This window comes from Bufo bufo, chromosome 3 (genome assembly GCF_905171765.1).
Source record: "Bufo bufo chromosome 3, aBufBuf1.1, whole genome shotgun sequence".
NCBI lineage: Eukaryota > Metazoa > Chordata > Amphibia > Anura > Bufonidae > Bufo > Bufo bufo.
Genome location: NC_053391.1, coordinates 18,563,196 through 18,585,906, shown reverse-complemented (window position 1 = coordinate 18,585,906; position 22,711 = coordinate 18,563,196). Strand labels below are relative to the sequence as shown.

At 43.6% G+C, this 22,711-nt stretch overlaps 1 protein-coding gene across 1 annotated transcript in view; it reads right to left on the bottom strand.

The window, feature by feature from the left end:
- The window catches only part of ILDR2 (immunoglobulin like domain containing receptor 2), a 218,126-nt gene that overhangs the window by 3,740 nt on the left and 191,675 nt on the right, over positions 1-22,711 (bottom strand). Inside the window, exons 5-7 of the mRNA XM_040421741.1 lie at positions 6,658-6,804; positions 2,441-2,611; positions 1,954-2,067 (exon numbers count right to left, since the gene is read on the bottom strand). Coding sequence (XP_040277675.1) covers positions 1,954-2,067; positions 2,441-2,611; positions 6,658-6,804 — 432 coding nt within the window. The remainder of the gene's footprint in view (positions 1-1,953; positions 2,068-2,440; positions 2,612-6,657; positions 6,805-22,711) is intronic.

The following is a 22,711-nucleotide window of genomic DNA, read 5'->3' as shown; positions in this document are numbered from 1 at the left end:
GATGTGCCGTGATTGGCTGCTGTAGACAGTTTCATAAACCTCCATCTATAAAAATTTACATACAGCGAGCGCCCTCTAGTGGTGGCTGCAAGCAGACAGCATTGATGATTTAATGTGTGCAGGGAATGTGGAGCTCTGTGGGGCAGATGTAACAATGTCTCTCCATCGGCTCCCCCAATGTCGGGGGCTCCAAACTCTACATAGATCTGCCATGAAACAGGCATTACAAAAAGCTGTATATTGGTCGGAGGTCTCGGTGGGGCACACGATTTCTGTGTATGGCCCGATACTAGGCATATCTCTACCATAATGTAACCCATGCTCACTGCTAAAAGAAGGGGCTGAGTATCTGCATGGTCTGGTTTGGGGTCTGTGTTTGTTTACCATGTCCGGGTCTAAATTTATTTAGGGATCTTCAGTGGGGACTGCATTATTTTAGGGATCTGGTGTGGAGCCTATCTATTTAGGGGGTCTGGTGAGGGAGCTATTATTTAGGAGGCTTTGTCTGGGATCTATATTTACGAGATCAGGTCTGAGGTTTGTATTATATAAGAGCCTGGTTTGAGATCTCTACTTAGGGGGTCTAGGTCTGTATTTAAGGGTCTGGTCTGCGGTGTGTATTTAGGGGTCTGGTCTGGGGTGTGTATTATATACGAGTCTGGATCTGTACTTAGGGGGTCTGGGTCTGTATTTAGGGGTCTGCACTCTGGTCTGGGGTCTGTATTTATTTAGTGTTCTGGTCTAGGGTCTGTATTTAGGGGATGTGGTCTGGGGTCTATTAGTTAGTGGCTTTTGCCTGGGGTCTATACTTAGATGATCTGGTATCTCTATCGATTAGGAGTCTGGTCTGGGATATATACTTATTTAGGGGTCTTGTCTAGGATCTCCATTTAGAGGGTCTGGTCTGGGGTCTGTATAATTAGGGGTCTTGTCTAGGGTTTGCATTTGGGTGGCCTACTCCGAGGTCTGTGTTTTATTACATGTATCTGTATTTGGGGGGGGGGGGGGGGGGGCTGTATTTATTTTGTGTTCTGGTCTGGATTCTATTATTTAGGAGGCTTTGCCTGAGATCTGTATTTAGGTATTCCTGCCTGGGGTTTGTACTTAGGGGGTCTGGTATTTATAATTAAGAGTCTTGTTTGGGGTTTGCATTTGGGGGTTATGGGGTCTGTATATATTATGAGTTCTGGTCTGGGGTCTGTATTTAGAGGGTCTGGCCAAGCATCTATATTTATTTAGTGGATTTGCATAGGGGTCTGGTCTGGGGTCTGTATTTAGGGGATGTGGTTTGGAATCCACTATTGAGGGGGCTTTGCCTGGGGTCTGTTTTAGGCGATCTGGTCTAGGGTCTGTATTACATAGGAGTCTAGTCTGGGATCTGTACTTAGTGGGTCTTGGTCTGTATTTATTCTGGGGTCTGTGGTCTGCATTTAGGGGGTCTGGTCTAGGGTCTGTATTACATTGGAGTCTAGTCTGGGATCTGTACTTAGTGGGTCTTGGTCTGTATTTATTCTGGGGTCTGTGGTCTGCATTTAGGGCATCTGGTCTGTGGCCTGCACTACCCTATTTACCTGTAATGGAGTCCCTCATATTTCCATTTGCTCTGGTAATCTATCCTCTGGTGGGAGAGAACCCAGCGCCAATGTGAACAGGGCCTTATCCTAGAACTAGACACAAGTACACAGCCATGTATCAGCCCATAGAAAAGCTAATCCTGAGATCCCGCTAATGCGTCTGTGTCTACGTTCCTCTCGGCTGAACAGAGTATAATATATTTCTGCGCTGGGACAATGCGAGGCTGGAAGTGACAGCTCGTAACTGGTGACTCACTGTGTAGGTGGCCGCCAAGTTCACAGAAAAATGACTCAATTGAACAGATTCTGAAATCTTAGATTAAATCCCCGGCTCTTGAGAAGGAGTTAGAAGAGGAGACGTTCTGCATGGAGCACTTACATCGTTCTCGCATCCGGCGCGCCGGATCAAACTGAGCCAGCTCCTTCTCCACGTAGTACAGAACCTTCATCGAGTCGTGCTCCTTGTCCGCCTGGATGCGGTAGCCTTTACGTACTGACGAAAACACAGACACATTATGTTACTGTAGGAAAAAGTCTCTGACCACCGAGTGTGAGGCTTCATATAGGTGGACAGGTCACTGCTCTGCTGAAATACTCTGTGCTGCTGCAGTGACCTTCCACTTGTCTCTATCTCAGATGATGACACTGCCCCTCATAAAACCTCCCACATCCCCCCACCTACAAGATCAGCACAATCCACTCTTCTGGTGAACGTGGTCCCTCTATGATATAACCCTCAGTAGGTGAACTCCTGAAATACTCTGTGCAGCTGGGGAATGCTATCCCTTCTACTACATACCCCTCAGTATGTGAACTCCCGCTTGTCCCCATCCACCTCCTCACTCCATGAGAGATGTTGGATTTACCATTTTGTCCTCCTAACGAGTCGCTCTGCACTAGCGGCGGAACGTGCTGTTTTTCCATGAGCATCGGTGCCGGGACTGGAGCAACAGGAACTGTGGAGATGTAATATGGAGGGCAGGCGGTGGGAACATTGGGAGGATAGCCAACCTTTGCAGCCTTGCCCGCTTCATATACTGCAGAAGAGAAAGAATGAAATAGGGTGGCACAAAACACTCTGGAAAAACAATTTTTACAAAGGTTAAGTGCAGTTTATAGCCAGTATGCAGTTAGCTCTTGAGCTCCCTCTAGTGGTGGCTGCAGCCAGCCAGAATTGTATCATTTACCACCAAGGGGAGCTTACTACTGTTTTATCCCTGAGGACAGTCTATAAACAATATGCAGTAAGCTCCTGAGCTCCCTCTAGTGGTGGCTGAAGGCAGACAGAACTGTATCATTTACCTTCAGGAGGAGCTTACTACCGTTTTATTACTGAAGCCAATGTATAAGCAGCATACAGTGTTAGCTGCAGGCAGTCAGAAATTCAGAATTACCACCAGGGGGAGCTCTTACTACTGTTTTATCCCCGAGGACAGTGTATAAACAATATGCAGTAGGCTCCTGAGCTCCCTCTAGTGGCGGCTATAGGCAACCAGAATGTTATTATTAATATTTAAAGGGGTATTCCCATCTGAGACAATGGGGGCATATCGCTAGGATATTAACCCATTGATAGGTACGGGTCCCACATCTACACCGAGAACGGAGCGGGGAAGGTGGTGGCCGGAGGACCCCAAGTTTCCCGCTCCCATTCATTTCTATGGGGCCGACGGAAATAGCCGAGCCAGCACTATTTTTTGTGGCTCCGTAGAAATGAATGGAAGGCACAGTGTGCACTCCACATATTTCGGGGCTCTGGGTGCAGGTCGCAGAGGTGGGACCCACACCTATCAAACGACGGGGGCTTATCCTAGCGATATGTCCACATTGTCTGGGATGGGAAAACCCCTTTAAGTCTATACAGTGAATATGGAGCTCCGTGTTAGAACAGCAGAGCTCCACTTCTGGGCTTCTGGAGGTTCGTTGTCTGCAAAACTAAGGATTGCTTCAGAAGACCTTGCATGACTTCAATGACTCTGAGCACTGTGATCCTCTAGGACTGTCATGTACATCTGGTGGATTCTAGTGGTAGTCTCCATTGGAAATAATAAAAAATCAGCTGGTGGGGGGGGGGAACTCATATCGAATGGACTTTTTAAAGGCAAATTTTTATTTTTAATTGTTCATTTGTGTCCTAAATGCAAAATTACGCAACTTTCTAAACTGCCCTCATTAAAATTTCCTGCCATTTTGCGTTCACCTATCTCTCTACTCTCACTTCTCTCGGTGTTAGAGACAGCAGCAGGGAGGGGGAGGAGGTTGCATATCACAGATCAGAGTGTGGAGAGAGGGGAGGGCAGATCACACAGGCTGTCAGTAGGGAGGAAAGCATAAAACAAGGCATTGCAAGGGAAGACAGCAGCATCCTGGACACACAGATCCAGCATGTATTACTGGGAGGGACACGACCACATGAGAAACGTCTGAAACTAGAAGCAGGCTGCAAACTGAACATCAGGAGGTCTGACTATGAATGCAAGTATGAAGACTGCAAACTGAAACAGGGCAACTTTATTTACTCATGTCAAAACTGTCCATAGACTTTAAATGCATATAGGTTTAAAGAAGGCCTGCACGATATATATCGCCAAAGCAATCGTATCGCGATAATCGCCGCTATGGCGATTTGGCCGACCCAAAAATGCTGCGATTATTTTTCGCTTTATGAGACACACTGTGCGTCTCATAAAGCGATAATTGACTTTTTACGTGGCTGACACTGATGTATCGCCGGCCGCTATGCTGCACAGCTCGGCCGGCGATACATCAGTTACAGTGCAGGGAGGGGCTGGGGGAAAGTCGCGGCGGGCCCCGCGCACATAACTGTCTTTGTATGCCAAGTCTTTCTTTACTGCTGAAACAATCGCTCTCCTATTGATAAAATCACCAGCCTCTGTACTCACTATGAATGCACTGCAGCGAGCGAGCGGGCCGGCCGGCCGGCGCATGACTTCAGTCAGTCACGCTGCTGCTTCATTAATGAAGTGGGAGGAGCGTGACTGACTGAAGTCATGCGCCGGCCGGCCCGCTCGCTGCAGTGCATTCATAGTGACTACAGAGGCTGGTGATTTTATCAATAGGAGAGCGATTGTTTCAGCAGTAAAGAAAGACTTTGCTCACAAAGACAGTTATGTGCGCGGTTTAGGACACATGAGGGGACATTAATAAAGTAATGCTGTGACACATAGGGCCATGAGGGGGAACAGCATAATATGCTGGTCCCCCTCATGGCCCTATGTGTCATAGCACACATCCCCCATAACAGTGCATCATCCACAGATCCCCCCCCCCCCCCACCATAACAGTGCCATCCCTAGATCCCCCATAACAGTGCCATCCACAGATCCCCCATAACAGTGCCATCCACAGATCCCCCATAACAGTGCCATCCACAGATCCCCCATAACAGTGCCATCCACAGATCCCCCATAACAGTGCCATCCACAGATCCCCCATAACAGTGCCATCCACAGATCCCCCATAACAGTGTCATCCACAGATCCCCATAACAGTGCCAACCACAGATCCCCATAACAGTGTTATCCACAGATCCCCATAACAGTGCCAACCACAGATCCCCATAACAGTGCCAACCACAGATCCCCATAACAGTGTTATCCACAGATCCCCCATAACAGTGTCATCCACAGATCCCCCTAACAGTGCGTCATCCATAGGTCCCCCATAACAGTGCGTCATCCATAGATCCCCCATAACAGTGCCATCCACAGATCCCCCATAACAGTGCCATCCACAGATCCCCCATAACAGTGCCATCCACAGATCCCCCATAACAGGTCCATCCACAGATCCCCCATAACAGTGTCATCCACAGATCCCCATAACAGTGCCAACCACAGATCCCCATAACAGTGTTATCCACAGATCCCCATAACAGTGCCAACCACAGATCCCCATAACAGTGCCAACCACAGATCCCCATAACAGTGTTATCCACAGATCCCCCATAACAGTGTCATCCACAGATCCCCCTAACAGTGCGTCATCCATAGGTCCCCCATAACAGTGCCATCCAAAGAATCCTTCATAACAGTGCCACCCACAGATCCCCATAACAGTGCCACCCACAGATCCCCATAACAGTGCCACCCACAGATCCCCATAACAGTGCCACCCACAGATCCCCATAACAGTGCCACCCACAGATCCCCATAACAGTGCCACCCACAGATCCCCATAACAGTGCCAACCACAGATACCCATAACAGTGCCAACCACAGATACCCAACACATTGCCAACCACAGATCCCCATAACAGTGCCAACCACAGATCCCCATAACAGTGCCAACCACAGATCCCCATAACAGTGCCAACCACAGATCCCCATAACAGTGCCAACCACAGATCCCCATAACAGTGCCAACCACAGATCCCCATAACAGTGCCAACCACAGTGTCAACCACAGATCCCCCATAACAGTGTCATCCACAGATCCCCCATAACAGTGCCATCCACAGATCCCCCATAACAGTGCGTCATCCATAGGTCCCCCATAACAGTGCCATCCAAAGAATCCCTCATAACAGTGTGCCATCCACAGATCCCCATAACAGTGCCATCCACAGATCCCCCATAACAATGTCATACCCAGACCACCATTAGTTTAAAATCCACCAAAAGCACACCTTCTGGTTCAAAATCTTTTTTTTCTTATTTTCCTCCTCAAAAGCCTAGGTGCGTCTTATAATCAGGTGCATCTTATAAAGCAAAAAATGACGGTACCTGGGTGACGGGTCACGGCAGGGGCTCCTGTGGCGGCATCAGCGGCTCATACGGAAAAATCTAAGCAAATAGACCTCTAGCACAATTCCCTTAAAATATCGCATATCGTTATTGCAATTTTTAGGGCCCTAGTCGCAATCGCACAAAACTCCCATTTCGTGCAGCCCTAGTTTAAAGCAATATATATTAACTTTAATGGTGTGACACGCTTTAATGAAAAAGAGGGTGGATTATAATGAGGGGGTCAGGGGTCATTCTTCTGGGCATTAGCAGGTCTACTTAAAAGTTCTCCACTTACTCATAGGAGGATGTACAGCAGGGACAGTTGTGATACTCACAGGCTCTTGGGCAGCAGCAGGTTTCCGGGCAGCAAGGACAGCGAACGTAACAGCAACAGCTGTGGGGGCAGCACTGGCACCAACAAATGCCCACCATGGCGAAGAAGAGGAATGTGCCGACGATGACCAGGCAGACAAACACCCATTCTGCAAATGACAAAGAAGATATGCTGATCAGTGTACAGCAGGGAAGATGTGGCAATACCAAGATACCGTGCTGCCAGGGTAAAATTCTGATCAGTCGATCGTGAGATCTCTCTGTGCCTTCCTGCGAGTATGAGTTAAAGGAACATGACTTTCTGTTTGCCTTTCTATGTAATTACATTGTTTAAAGGGATTTTTCAGCTCAAAGGGGGTTAACAAAATAAAAGAACCAATACCTACAGTACCAACCATGCCCATGCTGCCCGATTCCCTGCTGGTTTCTTGTTGGTCTTGTCTTGATGCACAGGAAATGCCTGCTCAGCCAATCACTGTGGGTCACTGCCGTGGCCAGGAAGGACCAGGAAGTAGACACCAGCAGGCACCCGGTAAGTATCGGAACAGAAGCGTTGGGGGATCAGAGTGGGGAGTATTGGTTCTTTCATCTTGTCTAACTCCTGAGCCCGCTGCCAGTTTTTTCACCCTGGAAAGTCCCTTTAAAGGGGTTGTCTCACTAAAGTAACTCCTTCTCTCATAGAAGGATGGAGGGGGTCTCTACTCAGTACTCCCTTCTATGAGCTCTGTAATGGTCACTGCATGGCCCCAACCACAATGTTGATGGCTAGACCAATTTTGATGACACAACCCACTCAAAGCAGGAATGGTTGTCTCTAAAGGCATTTTTTGAAGATAGCAGGTGGACCAGTTCATTTCCAAAAAAATACGGATCATCTGTGTGCTGTTCGCATCCGTATGGCCGTTCCACAAACTATGCAACACACCCTATTCTTGTACGTTTTTGGCATTTCTGTAATGAAATTGTGGCATGCACGTGGACGGTATCCGTATTTTGCGGATCAATAGTTTGTAGACCAGAAAACAGATATGGTTGTGTGCATGAGGACTCAACGAGATGTCCTACCGAAGGGTAATCTTCTCACAAGTCTTCAATACATGGACTCTGCGAGCTCAGACCACCAATGAGCAAAAGTGGCTGCAGCACTCGATAGAGACCATGAATACCTTTGGCACCACCCAGAGACTTTAGCAGCTGTTGGGAGTGACAGAAGTGAGGACGGCTTTGAATGGGCTGGAAACAAGATTTTCAGAAGTATTCTAAACGTGACTAACAAACTTGGGCAAAACTTTTTGGATTTTGGTTCAGCTTAGACATGCCAAACTCTCTCATTGTATACTTATCTAAAACGACTCCAAATGTGAGGGCTCTATCTATGTGATCATGATAATTTGTGGCCAAACCAATGGACCATCATGGGTGCTTATAGCATGGTAAATGGCTCAGAGACATCATCCAAAGGTTAGGTCTCCATGCAAGGTTTCATTATGAATTAGTACTTCTGGTACTCTGCACAGTATATAAAAACAGTGACTATAAAATCTCTTCTACCTTTAGAAGACAACCACCCGAATCCAGAACTTTTATATTGCATGAGAAAGGTTACGACAAGTTAGAGTTAACCTTCAGAAAACTGAAAAGGTGATGGACACAAAATGGGGGTGATGAATGTGATCTGGAGGAGCACAGAGTGGTATGGATGGACTGTGAGTGTCTGTATTTAGGAAGAATTAGGAAACAACCCTCTATGATCATCCACCTAGTAGTTAAAGGGTAAGTGCACCTTCTTTTGAATCCCCTGGATAAAATGAGATACAGGACATATAGCGGCCTGGCCAGTATCGGTTCGTGCGCCAAGTCAAAGACCTGAACGATAAATTGCAGGCTTCCTAAAGCTGCCACTAGGGGGAGCTCACTGCATACAGGTTCAAACAGCTCCAATTGAGCTCGAAAACAGCTGTATGATTAATGCAGTGAGTTCTCCCTAGTGGAGCCTGAAGGCTCACAAAGTTCATCTTTTAACTGGCTTCCCAAAGGAAATCAAGACCCGTAGGAGTGACTGGACACCGCACAAGCGCGGTTACCGCACTATTCACTGCCGAAAATATTCGAGCCAGCACCCTGCTATTTTCTGAACTCCCATAAAAGTGAATGGAGGATGGAGGCGCATGAGCGGCTGCTCTCGTCTCACTTCAGGGGGTCCCATTCTGGAGATAGGGGTATGTCCCAGAGTTGAGACCTGCACCTAATCTAACATTAGTGGCATATCCTGGCGATATAACACCAATGTCTCAGATGAGACAACCCCTTTAAACCCCACCCCCGCTAATGAGCCATTAGTTTAGGGGAGAGGGAGTCAGAAGACAGGAGCAACTACCTACGCCGCTGACAACACATTATTACAGCCGCCTTCAGGTAGCTTTATACACCAAGCCTGCCATGCATTAGAGGTTTATTTGCACTCGGCAGTACGGGAATGCTGCTCATTTCACTATGGTAACACTGCCATATCTGCTTATTATACACTCCAGAGTAACTGCGCTGTTTATGGAAGACGCCTTGTACTGAATACGCTCCTCTTCACCAGTACTCTGTGCACTCTCAGCACGGACAGTGTTCCTCAACCCCATGGTCCAGTCTGGTACAGAGCGATGGTGTCCTGAAAGCTGTACACCGAGTGATGAATGCAAATAAAACTCCTATTAGACTGTAAGAAGGAATTACAAGAAGGGCGAGGGGAAGGGGGGCACTTGGAATCTATTTTGGAGAAAAGCACTACTGTCCATATGAAGAGAATGTTTATCTTTTAATTTTACTCTTCTCCGTATGTATGGCAGAAAGAAATATTACCCCCAAAAAAACTACAATTCTATGTCTACTAGAACCTCATCTGTTATGAGACAAGGCCAGAGTATGCAGGCCGAGGGTCTCCACTGTCGGGGTGTGTGCGTGCTCGGAGAACCTTCATCAGTGTCACAGGGCAGATCCCTGTACTCGCTTTAGTCGCTGTGGACTACTCGCTGCAGGTTCCTCTTGTGTAGGTTAGTTGCTTTGGGTTACGTGTAGTTTGCAGCCTTCTGTGTGTGAACTGTGGCCTGTGTCTCCCCGTGTCCATATCACTGCGTAGATCCTGACACTGGTGCCACTCTGCGTACTGGCTGTGGCCTTAGGTGTGTGAACATGGGCCAGTGTATATGGATGCTCTATGTTCTTGTTTGTCCTGGTTCATGTGGGGTTAATGTTCCTTGGTCTGGGTTTGGTTTACCACGTGGTCAGGCGCCCTCAGTACTCAGCTATTAATACCTATGAGCTGTGGGCCTAAGACTAGGCTGTCTCCAGGATCTATGCCACCTGCCCTTTCTGTGCGGTCGTCTGGTAAAACATCGATGTCTCCTTGAGCGATGTCTCCCGGGACAGATGTTAACATGCTTTATGTTACCTTGGCCTTCTTGGGTTTGTGCTTCGCCACTCTCTCTATGTCCTGCTTGTTCGGTATCCGTATCTTGGCCTAGCCTATGTCTGCAGCTGTTTCTGCGACCGCTGTGTAGCAGTGTTCGCATGGGGTTCAGACATCTGCAAGTTCCATGTCAGTTATGTCTGAACAGTGTCCTGTGTTCTAGTATGTTTGGGTTCCAGTTCATTTGCCATTCCAGACTTTGTCTGTGTTTACCTGGGCCGCTGGTGCTTGCATTAGCCTTTGTCCCTTGCAGGTAGGTGGCCAAGTGCACCAGGACCATCCCGGAGGTGCGACCTGGTGAGCCCTGGTAAAAGCCTATCCTCAGCATCAGGGGTATTGTGAAGAACAGGGCTCACTTATACTCCCAGGTCAAATAGGTGCACTTGGTCCAGGGGTGTTCCATCTGCCACGGTGCCCTTAACTGTTAGTCCAGGTCTTACTGTTATTTATGGTCATGTACTGATTAATAAAGTATTCTGTTTTGTCTCTGGGCTGTTGTCCACCTCGGTATGCCTGTGAGATGTTCTGGGGTCCGTATGACCCTTGCAACATGACAATCAGCCAATTAATCCTATCTTATAGTACTGCTTTCTAAGTAAAAAAAAATGTAACGATTATGTAAAAAATAACTACTATAATACTGCTCCTATGTACAAGAATATAACTACTATAATACTGCCTCCTATGTACAAGAATATAACTACTATAATACTGCCTCCTATGTACAAGAATATAACTACTATAATACTGCTCCTATGTACAAGAATATAACTACTATAATACTGCTCCTATGTACAAGAATATAACTACTATAATACTGCTCCTATGTACAAGAATATAACTGCTATAGTACTGCCTCCTATGTACAAGGATATAACTACTATAATACTGCCCCTATGTACAAGAATATAACTACTATAATACTGCTCCTATGTACAAGAATATAACTACTATAATACTGCTCCTATGTACAAGAATATATCTACTATAATACTGCTCCTATGTACAAGAATATAACTACTATAATACTGCTCCTATGTACAGGAATATATCTACTATAATACTGCTCCTATGTCCAAGAATATAACTACTATAATACTGCCTCCTATGTACAAGAATATAACTACTATAATACTGCTCCTATGTGCAAGAATATAACTACTATAATACTGCTACTATGTACAAGAATATAACTACTATAATACTGCTCCTATGTACAAGAATATAACTACTATAATACTGCCCCTATGTACAAGAATATAACTACTATAATACTGCTACTATGTACAATAATATCACTACTATAATACTGCCTCCTATGTACAAGAATGTAACTACTATAATACTGCTCCTATGTACAAGAATATAACTACTATAATACTGCTCCAATATACAAGAATATAACTACTATAATACTGCTCCTATGTACAAGAATATAACTACTATAATACTGCCTCCTATGTGCAAGAATATAACTACTATAATACTGCTCCTATGTACAAGAATATAACTACTATAATACTGCTCCTATGTACAAGAATATAACTACTATAATACTGCTCCTATGTACAAGAATATAACTACTATAATACTGCCTCCTATGTGCAAGAATATAACTACTATAATACTGCCTCCTATGTACAAGAATATAACTACTATAATACTGCTCCTATGTACAAGAATATAACTACTATAATACTGCTCCTATGTACAAGAATATAACTACTATAATACTGCTACTATGTACAAGAATATAACTACTATAATACTGCTCCTATGTACAAGAATATAACTACTATAATACTGCCCCTATGTACAAGAATATAACTACTATAATACTGCTACTATGTACAATAATATCACTACTATAATACTGCCTCCTATGTACAAGAATGTAACTACTATAATACTGCTCCTATGTACAAGAATATAACTACTATAATACTGCTCCAATATACAAGAATATAACTACTATAATACTGCTCCTATGTACAAGAATATAACTACTATAATACTGCCTCCTATGTGCAAGAATATAACTACTATAATACTGCTCCTATGTACAAGAATATAACTACTATAATACTGCTCCTATGTACAAGAATATAACTACTATAATACTGCTCCTATGTACAAGAATATAACTACTATAATACTGCCTCCTATGTGCAAGAATATAACTACTATAATACTGCTCCTATGTACAAGAATATAACTACTATAATACTGCTCCTATGTACAAGAATATAACTACTATAATACTGCCTCCTATGTACAAGAATATAACTACTATAATACTGCTCCTATCTACAAGAATATAACTACTATAATACTGCTCCTATGTACAAGAATATAACTACTATAATACTGCTCCTATGTACAAGAATATAACTACTATAATACTGCTCCTATGTACAAGATTATAACTACTATAATACTGCTCCTTTGTACAAGAATATAACTACTATAATACTGCCTCCTATGTACAAGAATATAACTACTATAATACTGCCTCCTATGTACAAGAATATAACTACTATAATACTGCTCCTATGTACAAGGATATAACTACTATAATACTGCTCATATGTACAAGATTATAACTACTATAATACTGCTCCTTTGTACAAGAATATAACTACTATAATACTCCTCCTATGTTCAAGAATATAACTACTATAATACTCCTCCTATGTACAAGAATATAACTACTATAATACTGCTCCTATGTACAAGAATATAACTACTATAATACTGCTCCTATGTACAAGAATATAACTACTATAATACTGCCTCCTATGTACAAGAATATAACTACTATAATACTGCTCCTATGTACAAGACTATAACTACTATAATACTGCCTCCTATGTATAAGAATATAACTACTATAATACTGCTCCTATGTACAAGAATATAACTACTATAATACTGCCTCCTATGTACAAGAATATAACTACTATAATACTGCTCCTATATACAAGAATATAACTACTATAATACTGCCTCCTATGTACAAGAATATAACTACTATAATACTGCCTCCTATGTACAAGAATATAACCACTATAATACTGCTCCTATGTACAAGAATATAACTACTATAATACTGCCTCCTATGTACAAGAATATAACTGCTATAATACTGCTCCTATGTACAAGAATATAACTACTATAATACTGCCCCTATGTACAAGAATATAACTACTATAATACTGCCCCTATGTACAAGAATATAACTACTATAATACTGCTCCTATGTACAAGAATATAACTACTGTAATACTGCTATGTACAAGAATATAACTACTATAATACTGCTCCTATGTACAAGAATATAACTACTATAATACTGCTCCTATGTACAAGAATATAACTACTGTAATACTGCCTCCTATGTACAAGAATATAACTACTATAATACTGCCTCCTATGTACAAGAATATAACTACTATAATACTGCTCCTATGTACAAGAATATAACTACTATAATACTGCCTCCTATGTACAAGAATATAACTACTATAATACTGCTCCTATGTACAAGACTATAACTACTATAATACTGCCTCCTATGTATAAGAATATAACTACTATAATACTGCTCCTATGTACAAGAATATAACTACTATAATACTGCCTCCTATGTACAAGAATATAACTACTATAATACTGCTCCTATATACAAGAATATAACTACTATAATACTGCCTCCTATGTACAAGAATATAACTACTATAATACTGCCTCCTATGTACAAGAATATAACCACTATAATACTGCTCCTATGTACAAGAATATAACTACTATAATACTGCCTCCTATGTACAAGAATATAACTACTATAATACTGCCTCTTATGTACAAGAATATAACTACCATAATACTGCGCATATGTACAAGAATATAACTACTATAATACTGCTCCTATATACAAGAATATAACTACTATAATACTGCCTCCTATGTACAAGAATATAACTACTATAATACTGCCTCCTATGTACAAGAATATAACCACTATAATACTGCTCCTATGTACAAGAATATAACTACTATAATACTGCCTCCTATGTACAAGAATATAACTACTATAATACTGCCTCCTATGTATAAGAATATAACTACTATAATACTGCCTCTTATGTACAAGAATATAACTACTATAATACTACTCCTATGTACAAGAATATAACTACTATAATACTGCCCCTATGTACAAGAATATAACTACTATAATACTGCTCCTATGTACAGGAATATAACTACTATAATACTGCCTTCTATGTACAAGAATATAACTACTATAATACTGCTCCTATGTACAAGAATATAACTACTATAATACTGCTCCTATGTACAAGAATATAACTACTATAATACTGCCTCCTATGTACAGGAATATAACTACTATAATACTGCTCCTATGTTCAAGAATATAACTACTATAATACTGCCCCTATGTACAAGAATATAACTACTATAATACTGCTCCTATGTACAAGAATATAACTACTATAATACTGCTCCTATGTACAAGAATATAACTACTATAATACTGCTCCTATGTACAAGAATATAACTACTATAATACTGCCTCCTATGTACAGGAATATAACTACTATAATACTGCTCCTATGTACAAGAATATATCTACTATAATACTGCCTCCTATGTACAAGAATATACCTACTATAATACTGCCTCCTATGTACAAGAATATAACTACTATAATACTGCCTCCTATGTACAAGAATATAACTGCTATAATACTGCTCCTATGTACAAAAATATAACTACTATAATACTACCTCCTGTGTACAAGAATATAACTACTATAATACTGCCTCCTATGTACAAGAATATAACTACTATAATACTGCTCCTATATACAAGAATATAACTACTATAATACTGCCCCTATGTACAAGAATATAACTACTATAATACTGCTCCTATGTACAAGAATATAACTACTATAATACTGCTCCTATGTACAAGAATATAACTACTATAATACTGCCTCCTATGTACAAGAATATAACTACTATAATACTGCCTCCTATGTACAAGAATATAAATACTATAATACTGCTCCTATATACAAGAATATAACTACTATAATACTGCCCCTATGTACAAGAATATAACTACTATAATACTGCTCCTATGTACAAGAATATAACTACTATAATACTGCTCCTATGTACAAGAATATAACTACTATAATACTGCCTCCTATGTACAAGAATATAACTACTATAATACTGCTCCTATGTACAAGAATATAACTACTATAATACTGCTCCTATGTACAAGAATATAACTACTATAATACTGCTCCTATGTACAAGAATATAACTACTATAATACTGCTCCTATGTACAAGAATATAACTACTATAATACTGCTCCTATGTACAGGAATATAACTACTATAATACTGCTCCTATGTACAAGAATATAACTACTATAATACTGCTCCTATGTACAAGAATATAACTATAAGAGAAGATGCTGTCGTTGAGAATATGACTGGAACTGCAGTCTAAATGCTCATTAGTCGGGGGTCAGGGGCTAGTGTAGATAATGGGATATTCTTCTGTTATTCAGACTCCGGTAATATCCGATTAATTATCGCGCTGACATTTTCTGTGTTAGGTGAGGTGGAGGATATTGTCGTGCCTGGACAGATAAAGGGCCGGACTCTCTCTAGGTATCTGGCTATGCTGTGACTCAGCGGGGGTGAATATACACCTGACCCTGACCACGGCTCGATGAAGCCCGCGGTTCTTACAACAAACTCATTATAGCGTGACTGTGCTGAGCAGCGAGGTCGCTCCAACTACATAATACACAGCTGGGACCGGCTCAATAATACCGACTCAGCGTGGAGGGAAGTGCAGTCCTTTCATCCCGCATGTACGCCCGCTCTGCTGCTTCTTCATCTCTCAACCATTTGTAACTTATAAGCCACAATAAATGGGGACAGGGGGGGTCAAAAGCTATAATGTGGCTCCTGAGCCACTGGTCGGGCAAATTTGGGCTGTCCTGGGTCAAAAATGGGTAGGCCTTATGTAAGCCCTACCTGAAGGTGATTGGTGTTTGGTGGATATGGGGATTTTCGCAGGGGCAGGTTGATATTTTAAGTATGTTTTTGATGTTGATCTGTTTCCCACCAGACAATAAGCTTTATCTATTTCACTTCCCATATGCAACCAAATGGAAGACCGACCCCCACACTATACAGAGTCTGAATGCAGCTCGCTGCTATAAAGCATGGAGGTTTCCTATTCAAGACCATAAAAAGTGACCCAACACTAATGGTCAAATCAACTCCCTGGCTGTCTCTGCATGAATATAAAGGTAAGTGATACAATTTTGCTGCCTGCAGTCACCACTAGAGGGAGCTCAGGAGCCTAGTACATCTAGATTTACAATGTATAACAGTATAAGCAGTGAGCCCCCTCTAGTGGTGACTTCAGGTAGAGTTTATATGTCCATGCAGGAGATTTGGAAGTCAGTAAAGTGGAGCTCCCGTCTGTATATAAAAATATATTAAGAATATTAGACCTTTCAATTTTTTTAAACTGAAATTTGAAATTTAAGTCAGACCGAAAATCTGTTCCGGATATATAAATGGGCTGTTTTCTGCATTATGCACAGGGATTTCTGTAAGGCCCATTCAGATGAAGGGAAGGGCACATTTCTGCAAAAAAAAATAAAAAATGCTTGGAAAGGGTGGGGCTTAAGTAAAGGGGGTGTTTTGGGTTCACAGGTCTCCATAGCAGAGGAAGTCAGGGTGGTGGTTTCTGTTGTAGAAAGCTGACTCCCAGCTATAAAGTAGGTCTATGCCCCTCCCCTTTTCAGAGACACTGCTTCACCTTCAATAGCAGAAGAAGGGGGGAGTAGTGATGTTTTTATCACTATTTTAGTGATAGACTAATGACCCTTAGTAACAGCAACAGGTACAAGACCCTCAGTAACAGCAACAGGTACAAGACCCTCAGTAACAGCAACAAGCACAGGACTGCCAGTAACAGCAACAGGCACAAGACCCTCAGTAACAGCAACAGGCAAAGGACTCCAAGTACTAACGAAATCCAAAGAGCCTCAGTAACAGCAACAAGCACAGAGCTGCCAATAACAGGCAAATGCCCCCCAGTACTAACGAAAGCCAAAGGGACTCAGTAACAGCAACAGGCACAAGACCCTCAGTAACAGGCAAAGGACCCAAAGTACTAACGAAAGCCAAGGGGCCTCAGTAACAGCAACAAGCACAGGGCTGTCAATAACAGTAACAGGCACAGGACTGCCAATAACAGTAACAGGCACAGGGATGCCAGCAACAGGCAAAGGACCCCCAGTACTAATGAAAACCAAAGGGCATCAGTAACACCAACAAGCACAAGATCCTCAGTAACAGCTACAGTACAAGCACAGGGCTGCCAATAACAGCAACAGGCACAGGATTTCCAGTAACAGCAACAGGCATAAGACCCTCAGTAGCAGCGACAGGATCCACAGTACTAACAAAAGCCAAAGGGCCTTAGCAATAGGCACAAGATCCTCAGGAACAGGCAAAGGACCCCAATTAGCAGCAACAGCTACAAGAACCTCAGTATCAGCAACAGGCAAAGGACCCCCAGTACTAACAAAAGCCAAAGGGCCTCAGCAACAGGCACGAGATCCTCAGGAACAGGCACAGGACCCCCATTAGAAGCAACAGGCACAAGACCCTCAGTAACAGCATCAGGCAAAGGACCCCAAGTACTAACGGAAGCCAAAGGGCCTCAATAACAGCAACAGGCACAAGACTCTCAGTAACAGGCACAGAACCCCCAGTAAGAGGAATGGGAGTAACAGTGGAGAGTAAGGGAGTGGGTGGGCCACAGGTTTCCTGGCTGCTCAGTGCTCCCTCATATACTGGACAGAGCTATCTGCATCCACTTTTGTTCACTTTTAGGTCAGAATATTTTTGCGAACCCTCCAGTCCAATTCTAATGCTTCTCCCCCCCTCCACTGGTGTGCCTGTTCCTTTAATGAATATTTAATTGCCGGCATGAATGATGAAGTGTAACAATCCATAGCATACATTATTCACCAGTCCGCTCTCTTCATGATTTCAGGCGGATGGCTTATAGGGAATTGATTAAATAAATTTCTGAAGAATAACATTTGGAGATCAAATATTTGCTTTACATTTCCTTTAGCCAGCGCACAAAGGGTCAATCCCTCCAGCTGCCATGGTGCATATTTAAAGGGGACATTCACCATGCACTTGACCTTCCCACCAAGGACATCTGTATACAATCTTTAGAATCTTTTATGATCAGATTGCTTTTCTTATATATTTTCACCGATCTTGAATTATATTCTACTCTATTCACATACGAAGCTACATTTAGTACTCAGCAATGTTGCTGCTGGATTGTGGGAGCTCAGATAACTGACACAGCGCTAAACCGTTACGTCCTATGTCTGACAGAGGGGCGGTGATACATGACTGCATGCTTCAGAATTTAGAATGCAGCTTCGGCTATAACTAGAGTATAAGACATGAGATCAATCAAGATCGGTAGAAGCCAAGTAAAGCAGAGAAGAGCAAATCTTGACGTTAACTGCAGGTTTGGCACAAATATTATCCTAAATTACAAAATACACACCAAAAAAAGGCACTAAAACAGTACAAGCAGAAGTAACCTAAAGGCAAATGCACATGTTGCTGTTTTGTTGTGAAATGTTGTGGGGACTCTGAGAAATCTGGGCAAGAGACGAGAGGAAATGCTGACTCCGTGCGTGACTCACTCGCAATCAGTTATCCACCTCTTAATATTTAATGAAATGATGAACCAAAAATATAAATCAGAATACTAAACCGTGAGCGAGGATCTCTAACCGCCGTCTACGGGACTGAAAGTCGGAAGTCGTTTGGACCCCAGGTGACTAGAGAGGTGACACCTTGTATTGTGTCTCCTCTCCCTTTCTGACCAACCTGAGTCTGCCTGTAAGGCAACTGGCTGAAGCAGGAGCCCTCCCCCACTTACGGCTACATTTGGGCGTATGTGTCAAAGGTTTTCCCGATGCACGCACCTAACGCAATCATGTGATGTGAACGCAGCCTAAGACAGGTTTTTTATGCCCCAAACTGTTAGAAAATGTTATTTTTTTAAACCCACACATCCCAAAATAACTAATCTAATCGACACGACCCCTTCTCTAAAGACAACCGTCGCAGCGATCAGGTGATCGCCACAAATCTGGCTCCTGATCTGTGATACTGTTGTTCTGCAGCGGCCACTACAGGAGAAAAGTATTACTACAGGCCTCCTATAAAAATGATCTGGCCTATGGGAACTCCATATGATATCCATACGCTCTATTAGGGTGTATAGTCAGACCCCCCTGTTTGAATGAGGTCCATGTAAGAATTTTAATACTTCAGTGTGATGCTCCATTTGCCTGTGGGGACCTTTAGAGAAGACCTGGTCCAGAATTTTCCTAATTTCCTTGCATGGTCAGCCCTAGAGGTAAGTTTGATCTTGCTTCTCCGACTACTCATGTACCGACCTTTGCCTTTAATTTCCTTACCGTGTTGTCTGCTACCGATCCCTCACCCTGATGCCTGTTACTGACCCCTCCTGCTACCTGTAATCTGGAGGAACTAATTACTCAAGTCTCCCCCTATGAGAATGAACAATGGGGGGACACCTCAGACTCTGCAACTTTCTGAAGCCGTCACCCCGACTTTAATCCCCGGGAGCATCATCCAGCGAGTCTAATTAGGAGATCTACATCATCATTCTCTAATCACAGTGATGTATGTGCAGTAATATGGATGGGGGGGAGGATGGGAGCCGTGACTGAAGACCACATGCTGCTGCTAAGCGGCTCTGTGAAATCAATAACGTGTAGAGCTTTAACCCTTTGGCACCGCTGCCCGGTTTTCTTTTTCTGCTGCAGTTTTTTTTATCCCCACCTTCCAAGAGCCATGACTTTTTATTTCTCCGAGGATAGGTCATATACTAGCTCTGCACAACCAATATAAGGGGGTATTCCCATGTGAGACAATGGGGGCATATCGCTAGGAACCCACCTATTTCGTAAACACAGCTGGCTAAGTCTAGGAGGGCGCACCGTGCATGCGCGGCTGCTCTCCATTCATTTCTATGGGGCAGCCAAAAATAGCCAAGAGCTGGCTCGGCCCCATAGAAATGAATGGGGGGCGGTGGCCGCGCAAGCGGGGTGCTTGGTGGTGGAAACCCAGGGGAGAGTGCTTGGTGGTGGAAACCCAGGGACCTTCAGCCACCACTTTCCCCGCAGCGTCCTAGCGATATGCCCCCATTGTTTCAGATGGGATTACCCCTTTAACCCTTCCCCCTGAGACAAAAAATAAATAAAATTACAGAAAAATTAAAGGGGTTATCCAATAGTACAAATACCAGCCACAATGCCCGGGCCCCTCCGATAGATGATACTTACATGGTCCCCGACACCCATGTCCCTCTGGATCCCTGCATCTCACCCACGATGCTAGGGAGGCTGGTCACTGTCACCATCTGCTATTGGCCGATCCCCCGTCTCCAGTGGCCTTGCAGGGATCCAGAGGGACGCGGGTGCCGGGTACCAGGTAAGTATTGTCTATAGGAGGGGCCTGGGCATTGTAGGGGGTATTTGTACTATTGGATAACCCCTTTAATTCTCCTCTTCTACGTGCGGCCACCCACCATTCACTGCTATGGGAGTCTTGAAAAAATAAACTACAAAGGCTTACTTCTCCAAATTGCTGCCACATATCAACATGGGACCAAGAGAGTTTCAACTGACAAGCGCGCATCTTCAGAAGGTTTCATTTCCAGGTATGTGGTGACGGGTTCCCTTTAAAGGCTCATGCAGACGACCATTGCTGTTTTGCAGTCTGCAAATTGCAGATCCGCAAAACACGAATACTGGCCGCGTGCGTTCTGCATTTTGCGGAACGGTACTTCTGGCCCTATCCTTGTCCGTAAAGCAGACAATAAAAGGACACTTTTTTTGCGGGAACGGCCATGTGGACATATGGACACGGAAGGCATGCATTTCATTTCCATTCATTTTTTTTTCGCGGCCCCATTAAAGTCAATGGCAAAGAAAACGGAACTGACACAGACAAAAGATACGTTCGTGTGCATGAGCCCTAAGGCAGCCAAGGAGAACAGAAGAGTATGCAGGGGGCGACCGTGTCTTCTGGAAGAGACATCAAACCGTTCAATGAGATAACAGGAGCTCCGATACAAGAGTTTAACGAGTTCAAAGAATAATCCAGGAGGCCCATCGTCTTGACGAGAGCCCAGAGGAACCCCCACTGCATCCAGTGTCGGTATCGAGTGGTCGCCCCACCATTCTTGGGACTATATGAACATTAAAAAAAGGATGACGCAAATCAATGGTTGTGCTTTCATTCGGCATGAGCCCGTTCTGCTCCTGGACCACTACTGGTTAGATCTCCTCAGTCAGTCTTCTGGAAAGAACCAGAGGTAATATTTTTACATCAGAATTAGCAATGAGTGAATCGGTTCGTCCCGTAACAGATAAATCCGGTTCATTCATCGTATAATCGGTACTGTGTTGATAGAATGTATTAGTAACGATGGGGGCATATTGCTAGGATGGTACGGGGAAAGTGGTGGCTGGAGGTCCCTGGGTTTCCCCGGGTCCGACCACCACCAAGCACTCTCCCTATAGAAGCGAATGGGAGCGCACCCCGCTTGCGCGGCCACCGCCCCGATTCATTTCTATGGGGCCGACGGAAATAGCCGAGCCAGCTCTTGGCTATTTTTGGATGCTAAAGAAATATGGAGGGTGGTGGCAGTGGCACCCAACCCCGATACTGCTCGGCAGTTTAGACTATGTGAAATTAAGGGGGCAGCAACGTTTTAAAACCTAACTTTTAATGTTAAAGATTAAGATCCCTATAATGGGAAAAAGGACCCCTTACAGACAAACAATACAGACAACAGCAGGGAACCTGGTGTGCCAGGTCGCCTTTGGTCGAGTCCACAATGCCGCCTCTGAACAGGGCGGAAGTGGGACTGATAGACCAATAAACATAAATAAAGATAAGACCATGGCGGTGTGTCTAAAGGTCTGTAGATATGCCAATAGGCAAAGAAAAGGGTAGGTCTTACCAGTGGAGGACAATCTGGACCCACTCGTGTGGTACGCAAACAGAGGTAGTTCTTAAGCTTGAACGAATCCTCAGGTGGGTGGTTACTCTGTGATGGAGGGCCACAGGGAGAATCTATCCCTGTTTATGCCCTACTTGGCCTGTTGTGCCCTAAAGTAAGCCTCCTAACACGGGGTCCTATCCCCGCAAGGGGTGGCCCCGTCCGGAACCTGACCCTAAACTAATTACCCTAGTTGGCCCTGTCCGGGACAGGGAAAGTGGCCCTGTCAGGGGCAGGGAAATTGGACCCCGGGGTGTGACAATAGGTAAAGGTGGTGAAAAGCTTATATGGCGATATACTCGATGTCCCTACGCGTTTCATATGGGAATATATCTGCATCTAAAGGAAAAAACCTCTAACTGTGGAAGACCCCATAGCTCATCAGGGGACAAGG